The sequence below is a fragment of the Ranitomeya variabilis genome, chromosome 5 (genome assembly GCF_051348905.1).
Source record: "Ranitomeya variabilis isolate aRanVar5 chromosome 5, aRanVar5.hap1, whole genome shotgun sequence".
Classification (NCBI taxonomy): Eukaryota; Metazoa; Chordata; class Amphibia; order Anura; family Dendrobatidae; genus Ranitomeya; species Ranitomeya variabilis.
The window spans coordinates 50,512,789-50,529,081 of record NC_135236.1 but is presented as its reverse complement, the minus strand read 5'-3'; the positions used below and the strand labels follow the sequence as shown (position 1 = coordinate 50,529,081).

Here is a 16,293-nt window from a genome sequence, read left to right as displayed (position 1 = left end):
AATCCTTTTTTTAAACGATTTCGAACAATCATAGACATTCGATAATCAATGACTGTGTTATAAATTATTCGTTATTTCTGTCATTTAGAGAAAACAGAAGTCATAACAAGGTGGATATGTCCCTATAGCCGGAAATGGTATGAGAGTACCAAGATGGCGGATAGGGCCCAACCAATGGGGAAGTGTGTCAGTCGTTGTTAGGGAAACAGTTGCTAAGCAGCAGAGTTGTTAGGGACAGAGGAGCAGCTGCTGGAGACGCATCAGAAGGTGAGCACCGAGTCCTGTGCATTGGGTGATACATACAGTAATGGCGCAGGGACGGGGAGACAGCAGCGGGGCACAATATGGGGAGCAGCCGTGTCCTGTGCATTGGGTGATACATACAGTAATGGCGCAGGGATGGGGAGACAGCAGCGGGGCACAATATGGGGAGCAGCCGTGTCCTGTGCATTGGGTGATACATACAGTAATGGCGCAGGGACGGGGAGACGGCAGCGGGGCACAATATGGGGAGCAGCCGTGTCCTGTGCATTGGGTGATACATACAGTAATGGCGCAGGGACGGGGAGACGGCATCGAGGCAAAATATGGGGAGCAGCCGTGTCCTGTGCATTGGGTGATACATACAGTAATGGCGCAGGGACGGGGAGACGGCATCGAGGCAAAATATGGGGAGCAGCCGTGTCCTGTGCATTGGGTGATACATACAGTAATGGCGCAGGGACGGGGAGACGGCATCGGGGCAAAATATGGGGAGCAGCCGTGTCCTGTGCATTGGGTGATACATACAGTAATGGCGCAGGGATGGGGAGACGGCATCGGGGCAAAATATGGGGAGCAGCCGTGTCCTGTGCATTGGGTGATACATACAGAAATGGCGCAGGGACGGGGAGACAGCAGCGGGGCACAATATGGGGAGCAGCCGTGTCCTGTGCATTGGGTGATACATACAGAAATGGAGCAGGGAGAGGGAGACGGCATCGAGGCAAAATATGGGGAGCAGCCGTCTTCCCAAGGAGGAGGACTAATGCTCGGAGATCTCCTCCAAGGTCATGCGCATTTTATTAGTGCCACGACTACATATTGTGTGAATGTCTGTTTAGAGGGGTTAATAAAATGGCGTTGTCAGTACACACCACATACATGAGCGTGCACAGGCAAATATACCAGATACAAACTATAGGGGGTGACATTACCTAGAGCCCCAAATAAATACACCCCCCCGAGGCCCTGATAAAAGGGACCCTCAGCCAGACCACCCTAAATCCGGACCCTCAACCAAACCACCCTAAATCCGGACCCTCAACCAGACCTCCCTAAATACCGACCCTCAACCAGACCATCCTAAATACAGACCCTCAACCAGACTACCCTCAACCAGACCACTCTAAATACAGACCCTCAACCAGACCTCCCTAAATACCGACCCTCAACCAGTCCACCCTAAATACAGACCCTCAACCAGTCCACCCTAAATACAGACCCTCAACCAGACCATCCTAAATACAGACCCTCAACCAGACCACCCTAACTACAGACCCTCAACCAGACCACCATAAATAGAGACCCTCAACCAGATCACCCTAAATACAGACCCTCAACCAGACCACCCTAAATACAGATCCTCAATCAGACACCAGGCCGGACTACCCCTAAATACAGACCACAGACTGGACTACCCCTAAATACAGACACCAGACTGGACTACCTCTAAACACAGACCCCCACACTGGAATACCCCTATATGCCGACCCCTGTCCGGACTATCCCAAATAAAGACCCTAGACCGGATTACTCCTAAATACAGACCCCCACATCGGACTACCCCTAAATACAGACCCCAGGCCGGACTACCCCTAAATACAGACCTCAGACTGGACTACCCCTAAATACAGACCCCAGACCGGAATACCCTGAAGCACAGACCCCCACACCGGAATACCCCTAAATACAGACCCTCAGACTGAATTACTCCTAAATACAGACTATAAACTGGTCTGCCCTGATATAAAGACCGAGCTGTGAGAGGTCAGTACGTTTTCCTGCTGCCTGTGCTCCCTCAGCGATGGCTGCCCCTACATGTGTGTGATCTTGCCCCTCATCTTCTCCCCTCTGCCAGGTAGCCATGCCTAGCACCGCTGCGCTCTCTGGGGTGAAGCCTCCCATTCATGAGCAGATCACGGAGCTGCAGAAGAAGATTCAGCTCCTGGGTAAGAAAGTCTGCGGTGGGCTGCACAACTGCTGATGACCCAGATTTGGGGGCCGTGAGCAGTGCGGACCCAGTAGCCCCTAAATGTATTTGCCAATGTCGCAGCATCTTGTGGTAATGTAGTGCAGTGGTCGGGAATAATGCACATTGTAATGGACTGTTGGCAGATGGTGACCACAAGGCGTACCAGGAGAGCGCCAGCTCCACCATCCACAAGAACCGGGAGACCATTCAGTTCCTGCGGCAGGAGAACAAGAAGCTGCACAAGAAGTTGGCCGACACCCTTGCGGTAAGGTCCAGGAGGCGGATTGGCGGGCTGATGTGTAGCTCACCGTAAGCCCGATTTCATGAACATGCCCTCGGGGTGTTCGCTTGTTATGGAGTTGGCACAGAACGTTCTCCGCACCATCCATTTCCTTGCTCTGCTCCTCAGGGGGACGAGAAGGTGATTAAGGAGGCTTTCCACAGTCACGTGGTGGAGAGGGCGGCCATGAGGAGCAAAAGCGGACAAGTAAGTGAGAGGAGCAAAAGCGGACAAGTAAGTGATTATGTGGTCATACGTGGCATAGTCCATGGTCACTTAAAGGGACGCTGCAGTGAGTCCCTGAGGAGAAGAAGACATGCCAGACTGCAGTGCTGTATCTGCTGGCTGACATGCCATGGCTGACAACTGCAGATCTCTATTGCCCTGTTTAATCACACTGTTGTGTATATGATCTGAGCTTTGCTGTTCCAGCTCTTACAAGGTGACCTCCCAGCACTAGGTATCAGCTGTTCTGTGCGGGTGCAGGGTGTCTGACCCTCACTGATCTGATGTTGATGACCTAGCATAAGTCTAATGTCAGCCCTCATCCCCTGCACCTCTTCTGATTAGTATACCTGACACAACGTTGTGTGTGCGTCTCACTGCAATGATGCCAGACCTACAAATCAGAATCAGGGAAGGAGGAGGATCGCAGGGCTCGTTTTCAGCAGGGAAGGAGGAGGATCGCAGGGCTCGTTTCAGGCAGGGAAGGAGGACAATCGCAGGGCTCATTTTCGGCAGAGAAGGAGGAGGATCACAGGGCTTGTTTTTAGCAGGGAAGGAGGAGGATCGCAGGGCTCGTTTCTGGCCGGGAAGGAGAAGGATTTCAGGGCTTGTTTCCAACAGGGAAGGAGGAGGATTGCAGGGCCAGTTTCCGGCAGGGATGGAGGAGGATCGCAGGGCTTATTTCCGGCAGTGAAGGAGGAAGATCGCAGGGCTCGTTTTCGGCAGGGATGGAGGAGAATCACAGGGCTTGTTTCTGGCCGGGAAAGAGGAGGATTTCAGGGCTCATTTACAGGAGAGAAGGAGGAGGATCGCAGAGCACATTTTCAGCAGGTAAGGAGGAGGATCGCAGGGCTCATTTCTGGCAGGGAAGGAGGAGGATCGCAGGGCACATTTCTGGCATGGAAGGATTAGGATTGCAGGGCTCGTTTCTGGCAGAGAAGGAGAATTGCAGGGCTTTTTTTCCATCAGGGAAGGAGGAGGATCTCAGGGCTCATTTCCGGCAGAGAAGGAGAAGGATCACAGGGTTCGTTTTCGGCAGGGAAGGAGAAGGATCCCAGGGCATATTTCCATCAGGGAAGGAGGAGGATCTCAGGGCTCATTTCCGGCAGAGAAGGAGAAGGATCACAGGGTTCGTTTTCAGCAGGGAAGGAGAAGGATCCCAGGGCATATTTCCATCAGGGAAGGAGGAGGATCTCAGGGCTCATTTCCGGCAGGGAAGGAGGAGGATCCCAGGGCATATTTCCAGCAGGGAAGGAAGAGGATCACAGGGCACATTTTCAGCAGGGAAGGAGGAGGATCACAGGGCACATTTCCAGCAGGGAAGGAGGAGGATCACAGAGCACATTTCCAGGAGGGAAGGAGGAGGATCATTGGGCTCGCTTCCAGCTGCCACTGACAACTAATGCGGCCAACGGACTCGGGTCCTGCAAATTGACTTACTCATCTCTGGTCATCAGTATCACGGCCCCTTTAACAACTTGATAGAAGAGGAACAACCAAGATAGCGGTGATAATAATATAATTGTGTCCCCAGGCTGCCGTCCAGCTGATGGACCAGAAACTCTGCGACAAGATCAAGCGTCTCAACGCCCTGCGCCACCAGACGGACGGACGGAGGAAGCGCTTGGAGGAGCTGCAGTCTGTATATAAGCAGAGCTGTGGTGAGGAGGAAGACAAGCCCGAGAAAGATGGCGGAGCGGTACAGGAGGAGCAGGTGATTGCGGCCTAGGGGTCGGCTTGTGGACGAGGCAGTGTTGTGGGTGATAGTACACTGCGTCCTTCATCTGGCTGAGCAACCCAAACACTAAATCATGGGGTCGCTTAGCTTTAGACACCCTTCATCCTCCCACCATCATTTCTATCCTGCCTGGTCCACGTGGTCAGGCAGATGTTCCCATATCTACATAATCATTTAGGACCATTTTGAGCTTGTATCAGCAGCCATGTTGCTTTTCAGGAGTGGGAAGGACGTAGGTTAAGTGGGTCAAACAGAATTAAAAAAAAAACATGGTCGCTTTCTTCCAAAAACAGCTGCTCACCCACCAAGAGGTTGTGTCTGGCATTGTAGCTCAGCCATTTTTACTTCCATGGAGCTGCGCTGCAATATCAGACACAACCCATGGACAGGTGTGGCGCTGTTTCTAATCCTGTACCTCCCCTTTAAGCACTACCTCCATATGATGGCACTATAAATCCATATAATCCTGTGTCTTCATCTTCTACTTGTTTCATCCGCAGATTGAAGCCTCAGAACAGGAGGAAACTCCTCAGCAGGTTATTAACTAATTATCTATTAATTGCAAACCTTCTTGTGTCTCCTGTGCCTCTGACGGAGGCCGCCACGTAATCCCATCTAATATATGTAGACGGCAGAAACTTGGAGCAGATGTCTGAGAATCTTTATCACATCGGAGGATACCTTTGGGGCATCTTTAGACTCTTGGCTGGCTTACATTGGGCTCATCTGCACCAAAATCCTGGCACAGTGGGGACATTTGGTCCACGTGAGGCCCCTATATTACTGCCTATGGGTCTGAAAGGAACAAACAAATCTCTTAGATGGGGTATCCATGACTTAAAGGGGTTGTCCAGACATGGGGTTCAAGTTTGCAGTCAGGAGGAGCAGGTGCAAGACCGCAGGTATGTGATTTTACATCCATGCAGTCACATGCCGACTAGACGTGCCCGGCATCACTCAATACAAGTCAGATGACTGAGGATGGACACGTCTAGTCAGAATGTGACCGGGAGTCTGTGAATCACAAACTTGCGGTCCCATGAGCACCCGCTTCTTGCGTCGGGGAATCCTGACTAAGAGGATTCACAAGCCTGGACAACCCCTTCAAGCCCACCTTACACAATAGGCTTACGTCTGATGAGCCTGCGAGTCTGTCCAACAGTCTGATATGTATGGGGGTCCTGGACAGATGATTGTCGAGGTTATAAAGGATCCGGCGTGTCCCATTTCAGACTGATCCCTTTGTTCACGCAGGGATGTCCGGCAGCGACTCTCTCATAGAGAACACAGGAGCGTACGTCTCCAGTGTATGGGAGAGACAGCCGGGATGTCTGCCAGCCGGTGACACCTCCACAACCATCCAAGGTGTATGAGGGCAGGGTGGGCTTTATCTAGGTTGATCACACCTTACGCAGTACGCAATTTTTATTTTTGCACTTTCATTTTATCCTCCTTTCTTCCAAGAGCCACAGCTTTTTACTTTTCTGTCGTCATTGCCAGTCGATCGGGGGAGATGCTTGTAGTTGGGCCCCTACCTATATGATATTAAAGGGGGTGTCTTAACTTCAGGAGCTAACTGCTCCCATCGCTCAGCTCCCTGCTTCACCGCGGTACGGGGAATTCCTGACGTTTCACAGTTCGCACCAGCAACATGGTGGCACCTCTGGTCTGAAATACGCTCTTTGAAGTAGAGGCACCCTTGATCCTGCTCGTATTTTATAAGTCCTGAGGACGGGTCATCCCCTCTCCTGAGAACAGGTCATCCCTTCTCCTGAGGACAGGTCATCCCTTCTCCTGAGGACAGGTCATCCCCTCTCCTGAGAACAGGTCATCCCTTCTCCTGAGGACAGGTCATCCCCTCTCCTGAGAACATGTCATCCCTTCTCCTGAGGACAGGTCATCCCCTGTCCCTCCTGAGGACGGGTCATCCCCTCTCCTGAGAACAGGTCATCCCTTCTCCTGAGGACAGGTCATCCCCTCTCCCTCCTGAGGACGGGTCATCCCCTCTCCTGAGAACAGGTCATCCCTTCTCCTGAGGATGGGTCATCCCCTCTCCCTCCTGAGGACGGACCGTCCCCTCTCCTGAGAACAGGTCATCCCTTCTCCTGAGGACAGGTCATCCCCTCTCCCTCCTGAGGACGGGTCATCCCGTCTCCTGAGAACAGGTCATCCCTTCTCCTGAGGATGGGTCATCCCCTCTCCCTCCTGAGGACGGGTCATCCCGTCTCCTGAGAACAGGTCATCCCTTCTCCTGAGGATGGGTCATCCCCTCTCCCTCCTGAGGACGGGTCATCCCCTCTCCTGAGGACGGGTCATCCCTTCTCCTGAGGATGGGTCATCCCCTCTCCCTCCTGAGGACAGGTCATCCCCTCTCCTGAGGATGGATCATCTCCTCTCCTGAGGACGGACCGTCCCCTCTCCCTCCTGAGGATGGGTCGTCCCCTCTTCTGTGGAACAGAATATATTTTCCATTTGGTTGTGTGCCATTCGGGGTGGCAGAACTTATTTTTTGGGATACACCAGGAACCATTACCCCTCCTGTCTCCCTCTATAATTACTCCATTATTCTATACCTTTTAATGGACAGCTTTTAACCCTTTACATGCTCTCTTCCTCCAGTCCCTGCGCCTTTTGGAAAATCGTCTGGAAAAAGCACAGCTGAAATTACAGGAATCAGGACACATATACAGCGTGTACCAGAAGCTGAAGGACCATATGCAGGTGATGTACGGGACCCCTTCTCCTCCCCACCCCATGCCGTGTTATGTCAGAGGGTCCCGAGTTGTACGTTACTTGGCCACCATTTCTTCAGGAGGAAAGCCTGACGTTTCAGTCACAGCTGGATCTACTGGAGGCCGAGATCCTCCGACAGAGGAATGAACTGAAGGAACTCCAGATGATGAACAAAGATGCAGTGATGTCACGGGATATGGCCCGGGTATGTGGGGGGTGGCCCAGGTATGTAGGGGGTGGTCCGGGTATGTGGGGGGTGGCCCGGGTATGTGGGGGGTGGCCGGGGTATGTAGGGGGGGTGGCCCGAGTATGTGGGAGGTGGCCCTGCTATGTGGGAGGTGGCCCGGGTATGTAGGGGGGGTGGCCCGGGTATGTCGGGGAGGGGGGGGGCGGGTATGTGGGGGGGGTGGCCCGGGTATGTGAGGGTGGGCCGGGTATGTGAGGATGGCCCGGATATGTGGGGGGCTGGGCTGGATATGTGGGGGGTTACACAGTAAAATCCCATTTACACAGGCTGATTTCAGCACATAAACGAGTGCCAAGCGACTGTATAGAGGCGGATCAGCGCTCGGTTAATGGCCCGTAACGTCACTCTGTCCCCATACAGCATACATATCCTGTCGGCTCATCCCACTACACATGTAAATGGACCATTAATGTACAGAAGGGACAGTTAGGAGGTCTCTTTTCACTCACCCAGTCCACGAATATGCAAGTTCCTACCTCTGATGGGCAAACGGCTGTTTAGGGTTCTCCGACACCCACCATTGTTTTGTATTATCCCCCATTACAGACAGAGCTGCAGCTGCAGGAAGAGGAGTTTCACCGCGAGCGCAGGGAGAGGGAGCGGATCCTTCAGGAGTACAAGCGTCAGGCAGAGGAGAGACGCATGTACGCCGAGCGCGCGGAAAGAAGAGTAAGTAGCCATTAGTGACCAGCAATGGCCCATCTTCTGAATCCACCGATGCTACTGCTAGCTCATCCACTAGGGGGAGCATTGGGCGTTACTGCATATCAGCTCCCCCTAGTGGTGGCACCTGACAGTTATAATTTTGGCCATAGATTTTTTTTGTAGGATCCGATAACTATCTGCACATTTTTAGGCTCAGCGTGTGACTTTGCCAGGAGAGGACGCCCCTACCGACATCCAACTGGTATCTAACGGACAGGAGGAAGAAAAGGCAATTAGGACCTATCAGGAGGCTTTTCAGAGGATAAAGGAGGCCACGGGGGTGACAGATACACAGGTGAGAGGCCGCAAGGTTGGAGATGGATGGCAGGACGGAATAGAGAGGCCACCGAGGATAAAGGAACACGAAATCTAACACTCAGTATATAGTACTCAAGAAATAGTCAGTGTGCAGCATTGTCCACCGGAGCTGAAATCCTGCACAGAACAAGGTTAATCTCTTACTGATCTTTTCCTTGTGGCAGACTTAAACTAAGCCCCCCTAAGCTAGAGTAGCTATAAAAGTCTGTTACAATGGCAGGTTTTTGTAATATAATAATATCATACCCAGAAGAATCATGTCAGAGCTTATCCCACCTTTAATGTCGCCCATATTCTGTACAGATCTGTTGGGAACCAAGATGAAATCTTTTCAGGTGGGAAAATAAAAATGTATTAATAATGGGGTTGCATAAATCTGCACACCCTTATACTAATACTTTTTTCTCCTTTGACTTTCTGGTAGCATTCAGTCCTTTTGCGTCGGGCATGTACAGATTGAGATCTTGGGAGCCGAGATTTCAGTCTGCACCTCCAGCGGCCATATTCCCGAAGTCCACCGCAGGTAAAACAGTGGGAAGTGCGGGAGCTCCGCTGACATTTTCTGAAAGCCCAGGGCAGCATCACACACCCCCTCCTCGCAGCCCGAGGCCCGCAGCATCGCCCCACTCCTGCCGCCGCCAGCTTCCTGCAGCAGGAGCTTTACCGCCTGTATTCCCGCTCCACTGCAGCCGCGACCTCTCCCCCCCAGTAAGCTACATTCGGATTATAAGACGCTCCCCTATTTTCCTTCCAAATTTTATGGGGAAAAGTGCTTATAATCCAAAAAATACGGTAGGTTTTGGTAAAACACAGCTGGACTTGGATAATTTTCTTTGTAAGAAAAGGCTTCTGTCTTGCCACCCTCTGTAACACTATTGGCCAGCAGTTCTGCATGGTTCCCCTTCCCCCTCCATGCAGGGACACCGACATACCGCCCTGGTCACGCGGCTTGGTCCCCGGCGTGCTCCCTGTCTCCAGCTGTGTGGAGGCATTTAGAGTGCACCTGCAAGATGGCTCCCATTCAATAACTGGGAGCCATCTTGTTTAAAAGGCACCCTTTCTAGTAGAGAGATGTCACACTACACAGTGAATCTTTAGTGAGAGAGGTGGTCTCCTAGTGAGTTGTGAGGTTCTCTGGTCCTGGTGTGGTCAGAGTCCTGAACCCAAAGTCCCTGTTCCTCGTGTGGCCAGTCTTGAGCCCGAAGTCCTGGTGCGGCCAGTCCCCCTAAACCCGAATTCCCTGGTCCTAGTGCAGCCAGAGCCTGAACCTCGTTCCCCAGTCTTTATGAATGAGTATCCGAGGCCTGTGTTTCTGAAAGTGTGCCTGAGTACCCCGTATAGCTGGACTGCTACAACCAGTCTCCGAATCAGCCCTGTCTGAGACTCTGTGTCAGTTACCGCTCTGCAGAGGATCCTGAGCCTAGTAGTCTGAACAGAGCCTATGTCAGTAACTGTTCTACAGCTAAGCCTGATTCCACAATAAGGAGCTCCAGTGAACAACAGATGGCCGCTTAGCTACGCCCCTCCTAGGTAAGCCCGGCCCCATGGCACAGTGGGTCCGCTATACCACATGCGCCACCTGCTTGCATAACTATTTACTTGACCATGGGCCCCAGTCCCCGTGCACTCAGAGCTGTGTCAGCAGCTGAGGTACCAGTGAGAGGTTCCATCTGCAGACACTAGATGCCCGATTGGCATCAGCTGTGCCAGCTCAAGTTGCTTAACCTATGGTTATGCCTACTCAACCCGAAACTTATGCCTCTGGAGTGGAACCTTTCCTTTCTGATCCGCCTTGGCACTGTGGGGATCCGAAGCAGTGCCGTGGGTTCCTAGAGCAGTGCATTCGGCATTATGAAGTTTTGGTCCATCAGTTTTCCATATGGTTAAGTTGGGATTCCTAATGTCCTACCTGGCTCCACCCCTTATAGGAAAAAGGTTCTCCTATCACCTCGGACTTGCAGGCCTTCCTGGTGGCCTTCCGAGAGATCTTCGATGAGCGAAATCTGGAATCTTCTGTACCATCTTGCCTTCCCAGCTCCCAGGAGCAGCCCAGACAGGTGACACGTTTGAGGAAGCTGTCACATCTGGCTCTGCCCTTCCAAGGACCACTAGTTTCTGAACATGTTGAGGCAGCAACCCGTGCAGAATTCGTGAAGGTCAACCGTGTATGGCAGGCTGAGCCGAAGTCGGAACTCAGTAGTGAAAAGGGATTGCGGTATCGCTGCGATTGTGTGGAATTTCCTGATGGTCTTTGTCCCGAGAAGTCTAAAAAACTCAAAAGCCTTGGGCTAGTAGGAGAGGCTGTTCTTGGCGAGAGTATTCCCTCTCCACCGATGACTGTGACTGTATCTGTGGCAAGAGGAGGCTTTGGTTCAGCGGGAAAGTTTGTGCTGCAAGCCGTGAAGAGTCGGTGTCAGGTACCTGTCTGACTGCTCCTGAATTCGGTGAGGGTGTTGTCAGATGAAGGACGAGCCCTATCACAAGACAATCAAGTCATTTCCTAGCAACTAGAGCCCTAGATTGGAGCATTGTATATGGAGAAGCTCGCCTTCCATGTGCTGCCTACTTTTCCCAAAGGTTGTCCAGTGCTGAGAACTCAGGTGTCCGTTCTACTCTGGAAACCCCGTGTGGTGCTTTGTTGGGCACAGTTGAGTCACAAGAAGTCTGGTCCCCATATGTCCAGGTCAATCAGCAGTGTCGCCATCTTCTCCGCCTGGTCTGCTAGTCACCGACTCGCTGTGAGCTGGCGTCTCTGAAGGAACGGAAGCAGAGGCGATGTCCACACTCAGTCCCAATTGTTCCAGTGATCTGCTCCCAGGAACCTACCTGCCTTGTGGACGTGTCATCTTGGAGACCACGCTGAAGATGGACTCAGAGAAGGTATCTCTTCAGTTTTAAGATGGTCTGGTGAAGAGAACGTCAAGGTGGTGGAATCTTCCAAGTTTCTGCGATCCACCAACCAGGCGGAGGAACTCCAGTTTGTCCTTGAATCTATCAGGGTGGTAGCTGATCAACAAACGGAGAGAGATTTCCTAATACCAAGTTCCTGGTACTACGCCCGCTTTGTCCTATGCTGAGGATGGCTTGATGGAGAGAAGCATCCTAGTCGTGAAGATGGTGAGATGTGTCAATTTTCTTCTAGTGGACAAGAGAAATTGTGGTCCTGAAGAGAAGTCGTGGGAGTCCGTGAAGAAGTGTCAGCCTCCAACTTCTCTGCAGAGAGTCCTCGGTAGCTTGAAGAAGAGGGAGCGTAAGGGGGGTAGTGTAACAGTATTTGCTGGCGTCCTTGCATGGTTCCCCTTCCTCCTCCATGTCGGGACACCAGCATACTCACCACCCCGGCCGCATGGCATGGTCCATGGTGGGCTCCCTGTCTCCAGCTGTATGCACGCAGCACTTCTCGGTAGCGCGCCTGTGCACGCCCCTGCTCTTAAAGGTTCAGTGTGCACATATTGAAAAGCTCCCAGCCACTTTAAACAATGAGATCCCTTTGCTGTGTTGTCAGCTGTTTATGGACTATGGATTTTACTGTAAAATGCAACTGAGAAAATGTCAGGAAAATCCTAGAACAGCGACCTTGGGGTAGTCAGAATCCCTGTAAACGATGGTGGGCGAGCACTGACTGCTATGTAACATGAGGGTAAATGTGATTGGCTAATTCTGAACACAACCACATCCCCAATTATAAGAGGGTGCTCACACTTATGCAACCACATAATTTTAGATTTGTTAATTTGTGTTTTCCCCTCAAAATGATTTCAGTTTATTTCTCCATGGATTTGTACAGATTATAGGCGACATTAAAGTTCTGAAGTGATTCTTCTTGGTTGGATTTATTTTTCCGTAACAAAAACCTGGCAGGTGTAGACGTTTTATATCCACTGTAAGTGCTGAAAGCTTTGCGATACTTTGTCCTCCTGCAGATAGGGGAGAGGCTCCTGCTGCAGGCCACACACAGGACAATGTGGGGAATATATTATCTGATGCACAGATCATGACACACTTTGATGACCGCTTTACAAAATAGACCCCATGATACCGGTTCTTCTCTGTATCCCGCACTGATTAGGAAGTGGTGAGACGCTTCATTGCCCAGGGGGAGACCCACAAACACTTGGAAGAGCTGAAGAGCGAGAATGAGCGGACTTTGGTGAGGCTTAAGGAGGAAAAAGAAAGACTGCAGGACGCCTTCCAGGAGCTGAAGTATTCGGGGGAGGCCAAGCTATCTAGGTACCTACATACAAGTCAGGTGCTGCAGTTAAAGGGATATTCTTACCATAGTTAGTGTTGGCGTATCCTAGGGGTGTATCAAGAGAATACCCCAATAAAATGCTGTATTTGGGCATTTGTGGTTTATACAAGAGCAAAGACCCAACGTATTCCTGCGTGTCAAATGCTTAGACGTGAGCAATTTGTTTCGCCCAGTCTGGTCCTCCTTTTGATTCGGCCTTGCATGGTGTTATTGACACCTCTGGTGCGTTTGAGGCCCCCGTCATGACGTTGCAGGGCCAAAAAGCAGCAAACAATCCCAGTATACCGGGCACAACCACTTCGGTGGAACCCAGAAAGCAACCTAAAAAAGACTAACGCTTCCTGTTGTGTCCATCATCCTCCATATTGGCCTCCATTACATTCGTTGGTGGGCGGCTGAGGAAAGCTGTGATACTTCCGAGTTGGGGCCCTGATGGTGGCCCCATATTGCTGTAGACGTCTAGAATAGTTTTTAGAAATATATCCAGACCTTACATCCGTTTTACTAGTCTTGTCCCATGTGCCGCAACCACAGCGGTCAGCAGGTTTTAGAAGAACTTCAAGCTCATCTACAGAAGGAAGAGAAGAGACGAGACAAGTATAATGAGGAGCTGGAGAAAATGACCAAAATCTTGGTGGCAGCAAAGTCTGGGGTGGAGCACCTATCTACCAAAGTGCAGCATGTCAAGGTGGTGAGTACTCGGATATGGAGGGGAGCGAAACCAACGAATAGAGAATGCAGAATTCATTTGGTATGTTTACCGCTATTATTCTCCTTTATCAGCCCAGAAGCCATTTTCCTGCAAAGGATCTGTCTTCTCAGTCAGATGAGTATGTCCTGGACGTCCTGCACACGACCGACCAGAAGCTGCAGAAACTCATGGAGGAGTTAGACGGGCAGAACATTGGAGAGATCATAAGGCAGATGGAGGAGGAGGCGGTAAGACGAAGGGTCTGGAAAAACCAAGATGGATAGATGGATGACATGTGTACGATCAAAAGAGTCACCTTGCACAGTGTTGGTTTGTCAGAAAACTTTACTGATATATATATATATATATATATATATATATATACCTCACTGGTATATATATATAATATAATAATAATATATACAACTCAAGGCCCACAGGCTGTGTCTGGTGTTACGGCTCATCTTCTCCATTGAAGTGAATAGGTTTCCTGCATGGCGGGATAAGCTTTATATACCAGGGAGGGTGTGAACACATTACCTCTTGTCTCCAGTTCCAGGCGTCCATCGAGGGTAAACTTCCAGCATTTAACGTTCGCATCCCGTTGCCGGCACAGGCCAAGCAGGACACATTTGATGGTAAGCGTGGAACCAACAGCTCTTGGTTAGTGAATATTTTTATTTTTGGTGACTCGCTACCTGTTAATATTTGTCTACAGATGACGAGGACAGCGGAGAGGACGAAGGCGATGTGGTGACACGCGCCAGTCTAAAGAAACAGTCCCAGCAAATCATAGAGTCTAAGACCAAGAGAAAGGCCCGGCCCAAGAAGAAAAAGGGGAAGCAGTGAGGGATAGCGGTGACACCCCAGTCCTGCTAGAGATACACCTAGGTCTACTCTCAACAACCTGATCCACTTTGTACAGCTGTCCTGTTCCCTAAATCTACAATAACCTACCAGTCCTGCTTCATAGATCTGTAATCATCTACCAGTCCTGCTTCATAGATCTGTAATCATCTACCAGTCCTGCTTCATAGATCAGTAATCATCTACCAGTCCTGCTTCATAGATCTGTAATCATCTACCAGTCCTGCTTCATAGATCAGTAATCATCTATCAGTCCTGCTTCATAGATCAGTAATCATCTATCAGTCCTGCTTCATAGATCTACAATTGTCTACCTGTTCTGACTTGTACATCTACAATCTTCTATCTGTCCGCTTATCTACCTGCCTTATTTTATAGGACTAGGCACATCTACATGACTTGCTTAGGGTTAGTCATCTACCAGTCCTGTTTCCTAGATCTACAATCGTCTACCTGTCCTGCTTCATAGATCTACAGTCATCTATCTGTTCTGCTTCGTAGATCTACAATCATCTACCTGTCCTGCTTCATAGATCTACAGTCATCTACCTGTCCTGCTTCATAGATTTACATTCATCTACCTGTCCTGCTTCATAGATTTACATTCATCTACCTGTCCTGCTTCATAGATCTACAATCATCTACCTGTTCTGCTTCGTAGATCTACAATCATCTACCTGTCCTGCTTCATAGATCTACAGTCATCTACCTGTTCTGCTTCGTAGATCTACAATCATCTACCTGTCCTGCTTCATAGATCTACAGTCATCTACCTGTCCTGCTTCATAGATCTACAGTCATCTACCTGTCCTGCTTCATAGATCTACAGTCATCTACCTGTCCTGCTTCATAGATTTACATTCATCTACCTGTCCTGCTTCATAGATCTACAATCATCTACCTGTTCTGCTTCGTAGATCTACAATCATCTACCTGTCCTGCTTCATAGATCTACAGTCATCTACCTGTTCTGCTTCATAGATCTACAGTCATCTACCTGTCCTGCTTCATAGATCTACAGTTGTCTACCTGTCCTGCTTCATAGATTTACATTCATCTACCTGTCCTGCTTCATCTACTTGTCCTGCTTCATAGATCTACAGTCATCTATATGTCCTGCTTCATAGATCTACAGTCATCTACCTGTCCTGCTTCATCGATCTACAATCATCTATCTGTCCTGCTTCATAGATCTACAGTCATCTACCTGTCCTGCTTCATAGATCTCAATCGTCTACCTGTCCTGCTTCATAGATCTCAATCGTCTACCTGTCCTGCTTCATAGATCTACAATCATCTATCTGTTCTGCTTCATAGATCTACAGTCATCTACCTGTCCTGCATGTTAGATTTACAAGTCTACATGTGTAGTGTCTTTCAGTCCTCCCCTGGCCGGCCACCACTGTCCGCACCCCATGTCAGCCCCCTTCCCTCTCTGTAAGTGGCGCAGACAGGGGGCAGAGGATCAGACTCTGACTTCTCATGAGGCCGCCAAGATCAGAAGTGTTGTGGGAACAGCTGCTTTGTGACGTTATCCTGAGACACGAGCGACGCTGAAATGTGACCTCTTATGTTTTCCCTATAACAAATAAATAATTCTCTAAAAATCCTGTCTCCCTCCCTGCGTTAATAACCAGAGACATCCTGTGTATCGTCTGCCACTACGTATTAGACGTTTCCACCAGATATCGCTTTACGTATTCTCTGATTTGTTACACTTGCATCCAAGCAAAAGCAAAATAGAAATGTACGTGGCATGGTCGTCACCAGACTGAGGATCCTACACCGTGACTGCAGACACAGACCGAGCTCCACAGGTCATGGCAAAGGGCAATTCCCAAATAATAACTGATACTTCCAGGCCCAATGCTTAGAAGTGGGGATGGTTATTTGCTATCATGTCACCTATGTATTTCACTTCCTAAAGCAGGAGATTGTGCTTCTAAGCTGTCCTCCTTTCGGGAATTAGGGACATGACGTTGGAACTAAAGTATCCCATTTCTT

The 16,293-nt window shown here is 50.1% G+C and overlaps 1 protein-coding gene across 3 annotated transcripts; it reads left to right on the top strand.

Moving 5' to 3' along the window:
* The first annotated feature begins 89 nt into the window (after window positions 1-89).
* On the top strand, window positions 90-15,891 carry ODAD3 (outer dynein arm docking complex subunit 3). Of its 3 annotated transcripts, none has more exons than XM_077261920.1 (15): window positions 90-267; window positions 2,120-2,210; window positions 2,377-2,498; window positions 2,643-2,720; window positions 4,273-4,452; window positions 4,977-5,012; window positions 7,096-7,197; window positions 7,289-7,414; window positions 8,003-8,125; window positions 8,313-8,456; window positions 12,549-12,709; window positions 13,266-13,422; window positions 13,515-13,670; window positions 13,976-14,060; window positions 14,141-15,890. In XM_077261920.1, exons 2-15 carry the CDS (start codon window positions 2,126-2,128, stop codon window positions 14,269-14,271), a joined length of 1,686 nt encoding a protein of 561 aa, XP_077118035.1. In that variant the 5' UTR covers window positions 90-267; window positions 2,120-2,125; the 3' UTR covers window positions 14,272-15,890. The 3 variants fall into 3 exon arrangements, with proteins under 3 accessions (XP_077118035.1, XP_077118037.1, XP_077118036.1); XM_077261921.1 differs by lacking the exon at window positions 90-267 and adding an exon at window positions 2,008-2,028; XM_077261922.1 differs by lacking the exon at window positions 4,977-5,012 and having other exon boundaries at window positions 133-267; window positions 14,141-15,891.
* The last annotated feature ends 402 nt before the right edge of the window (window positions 15,892-16,293 follow it).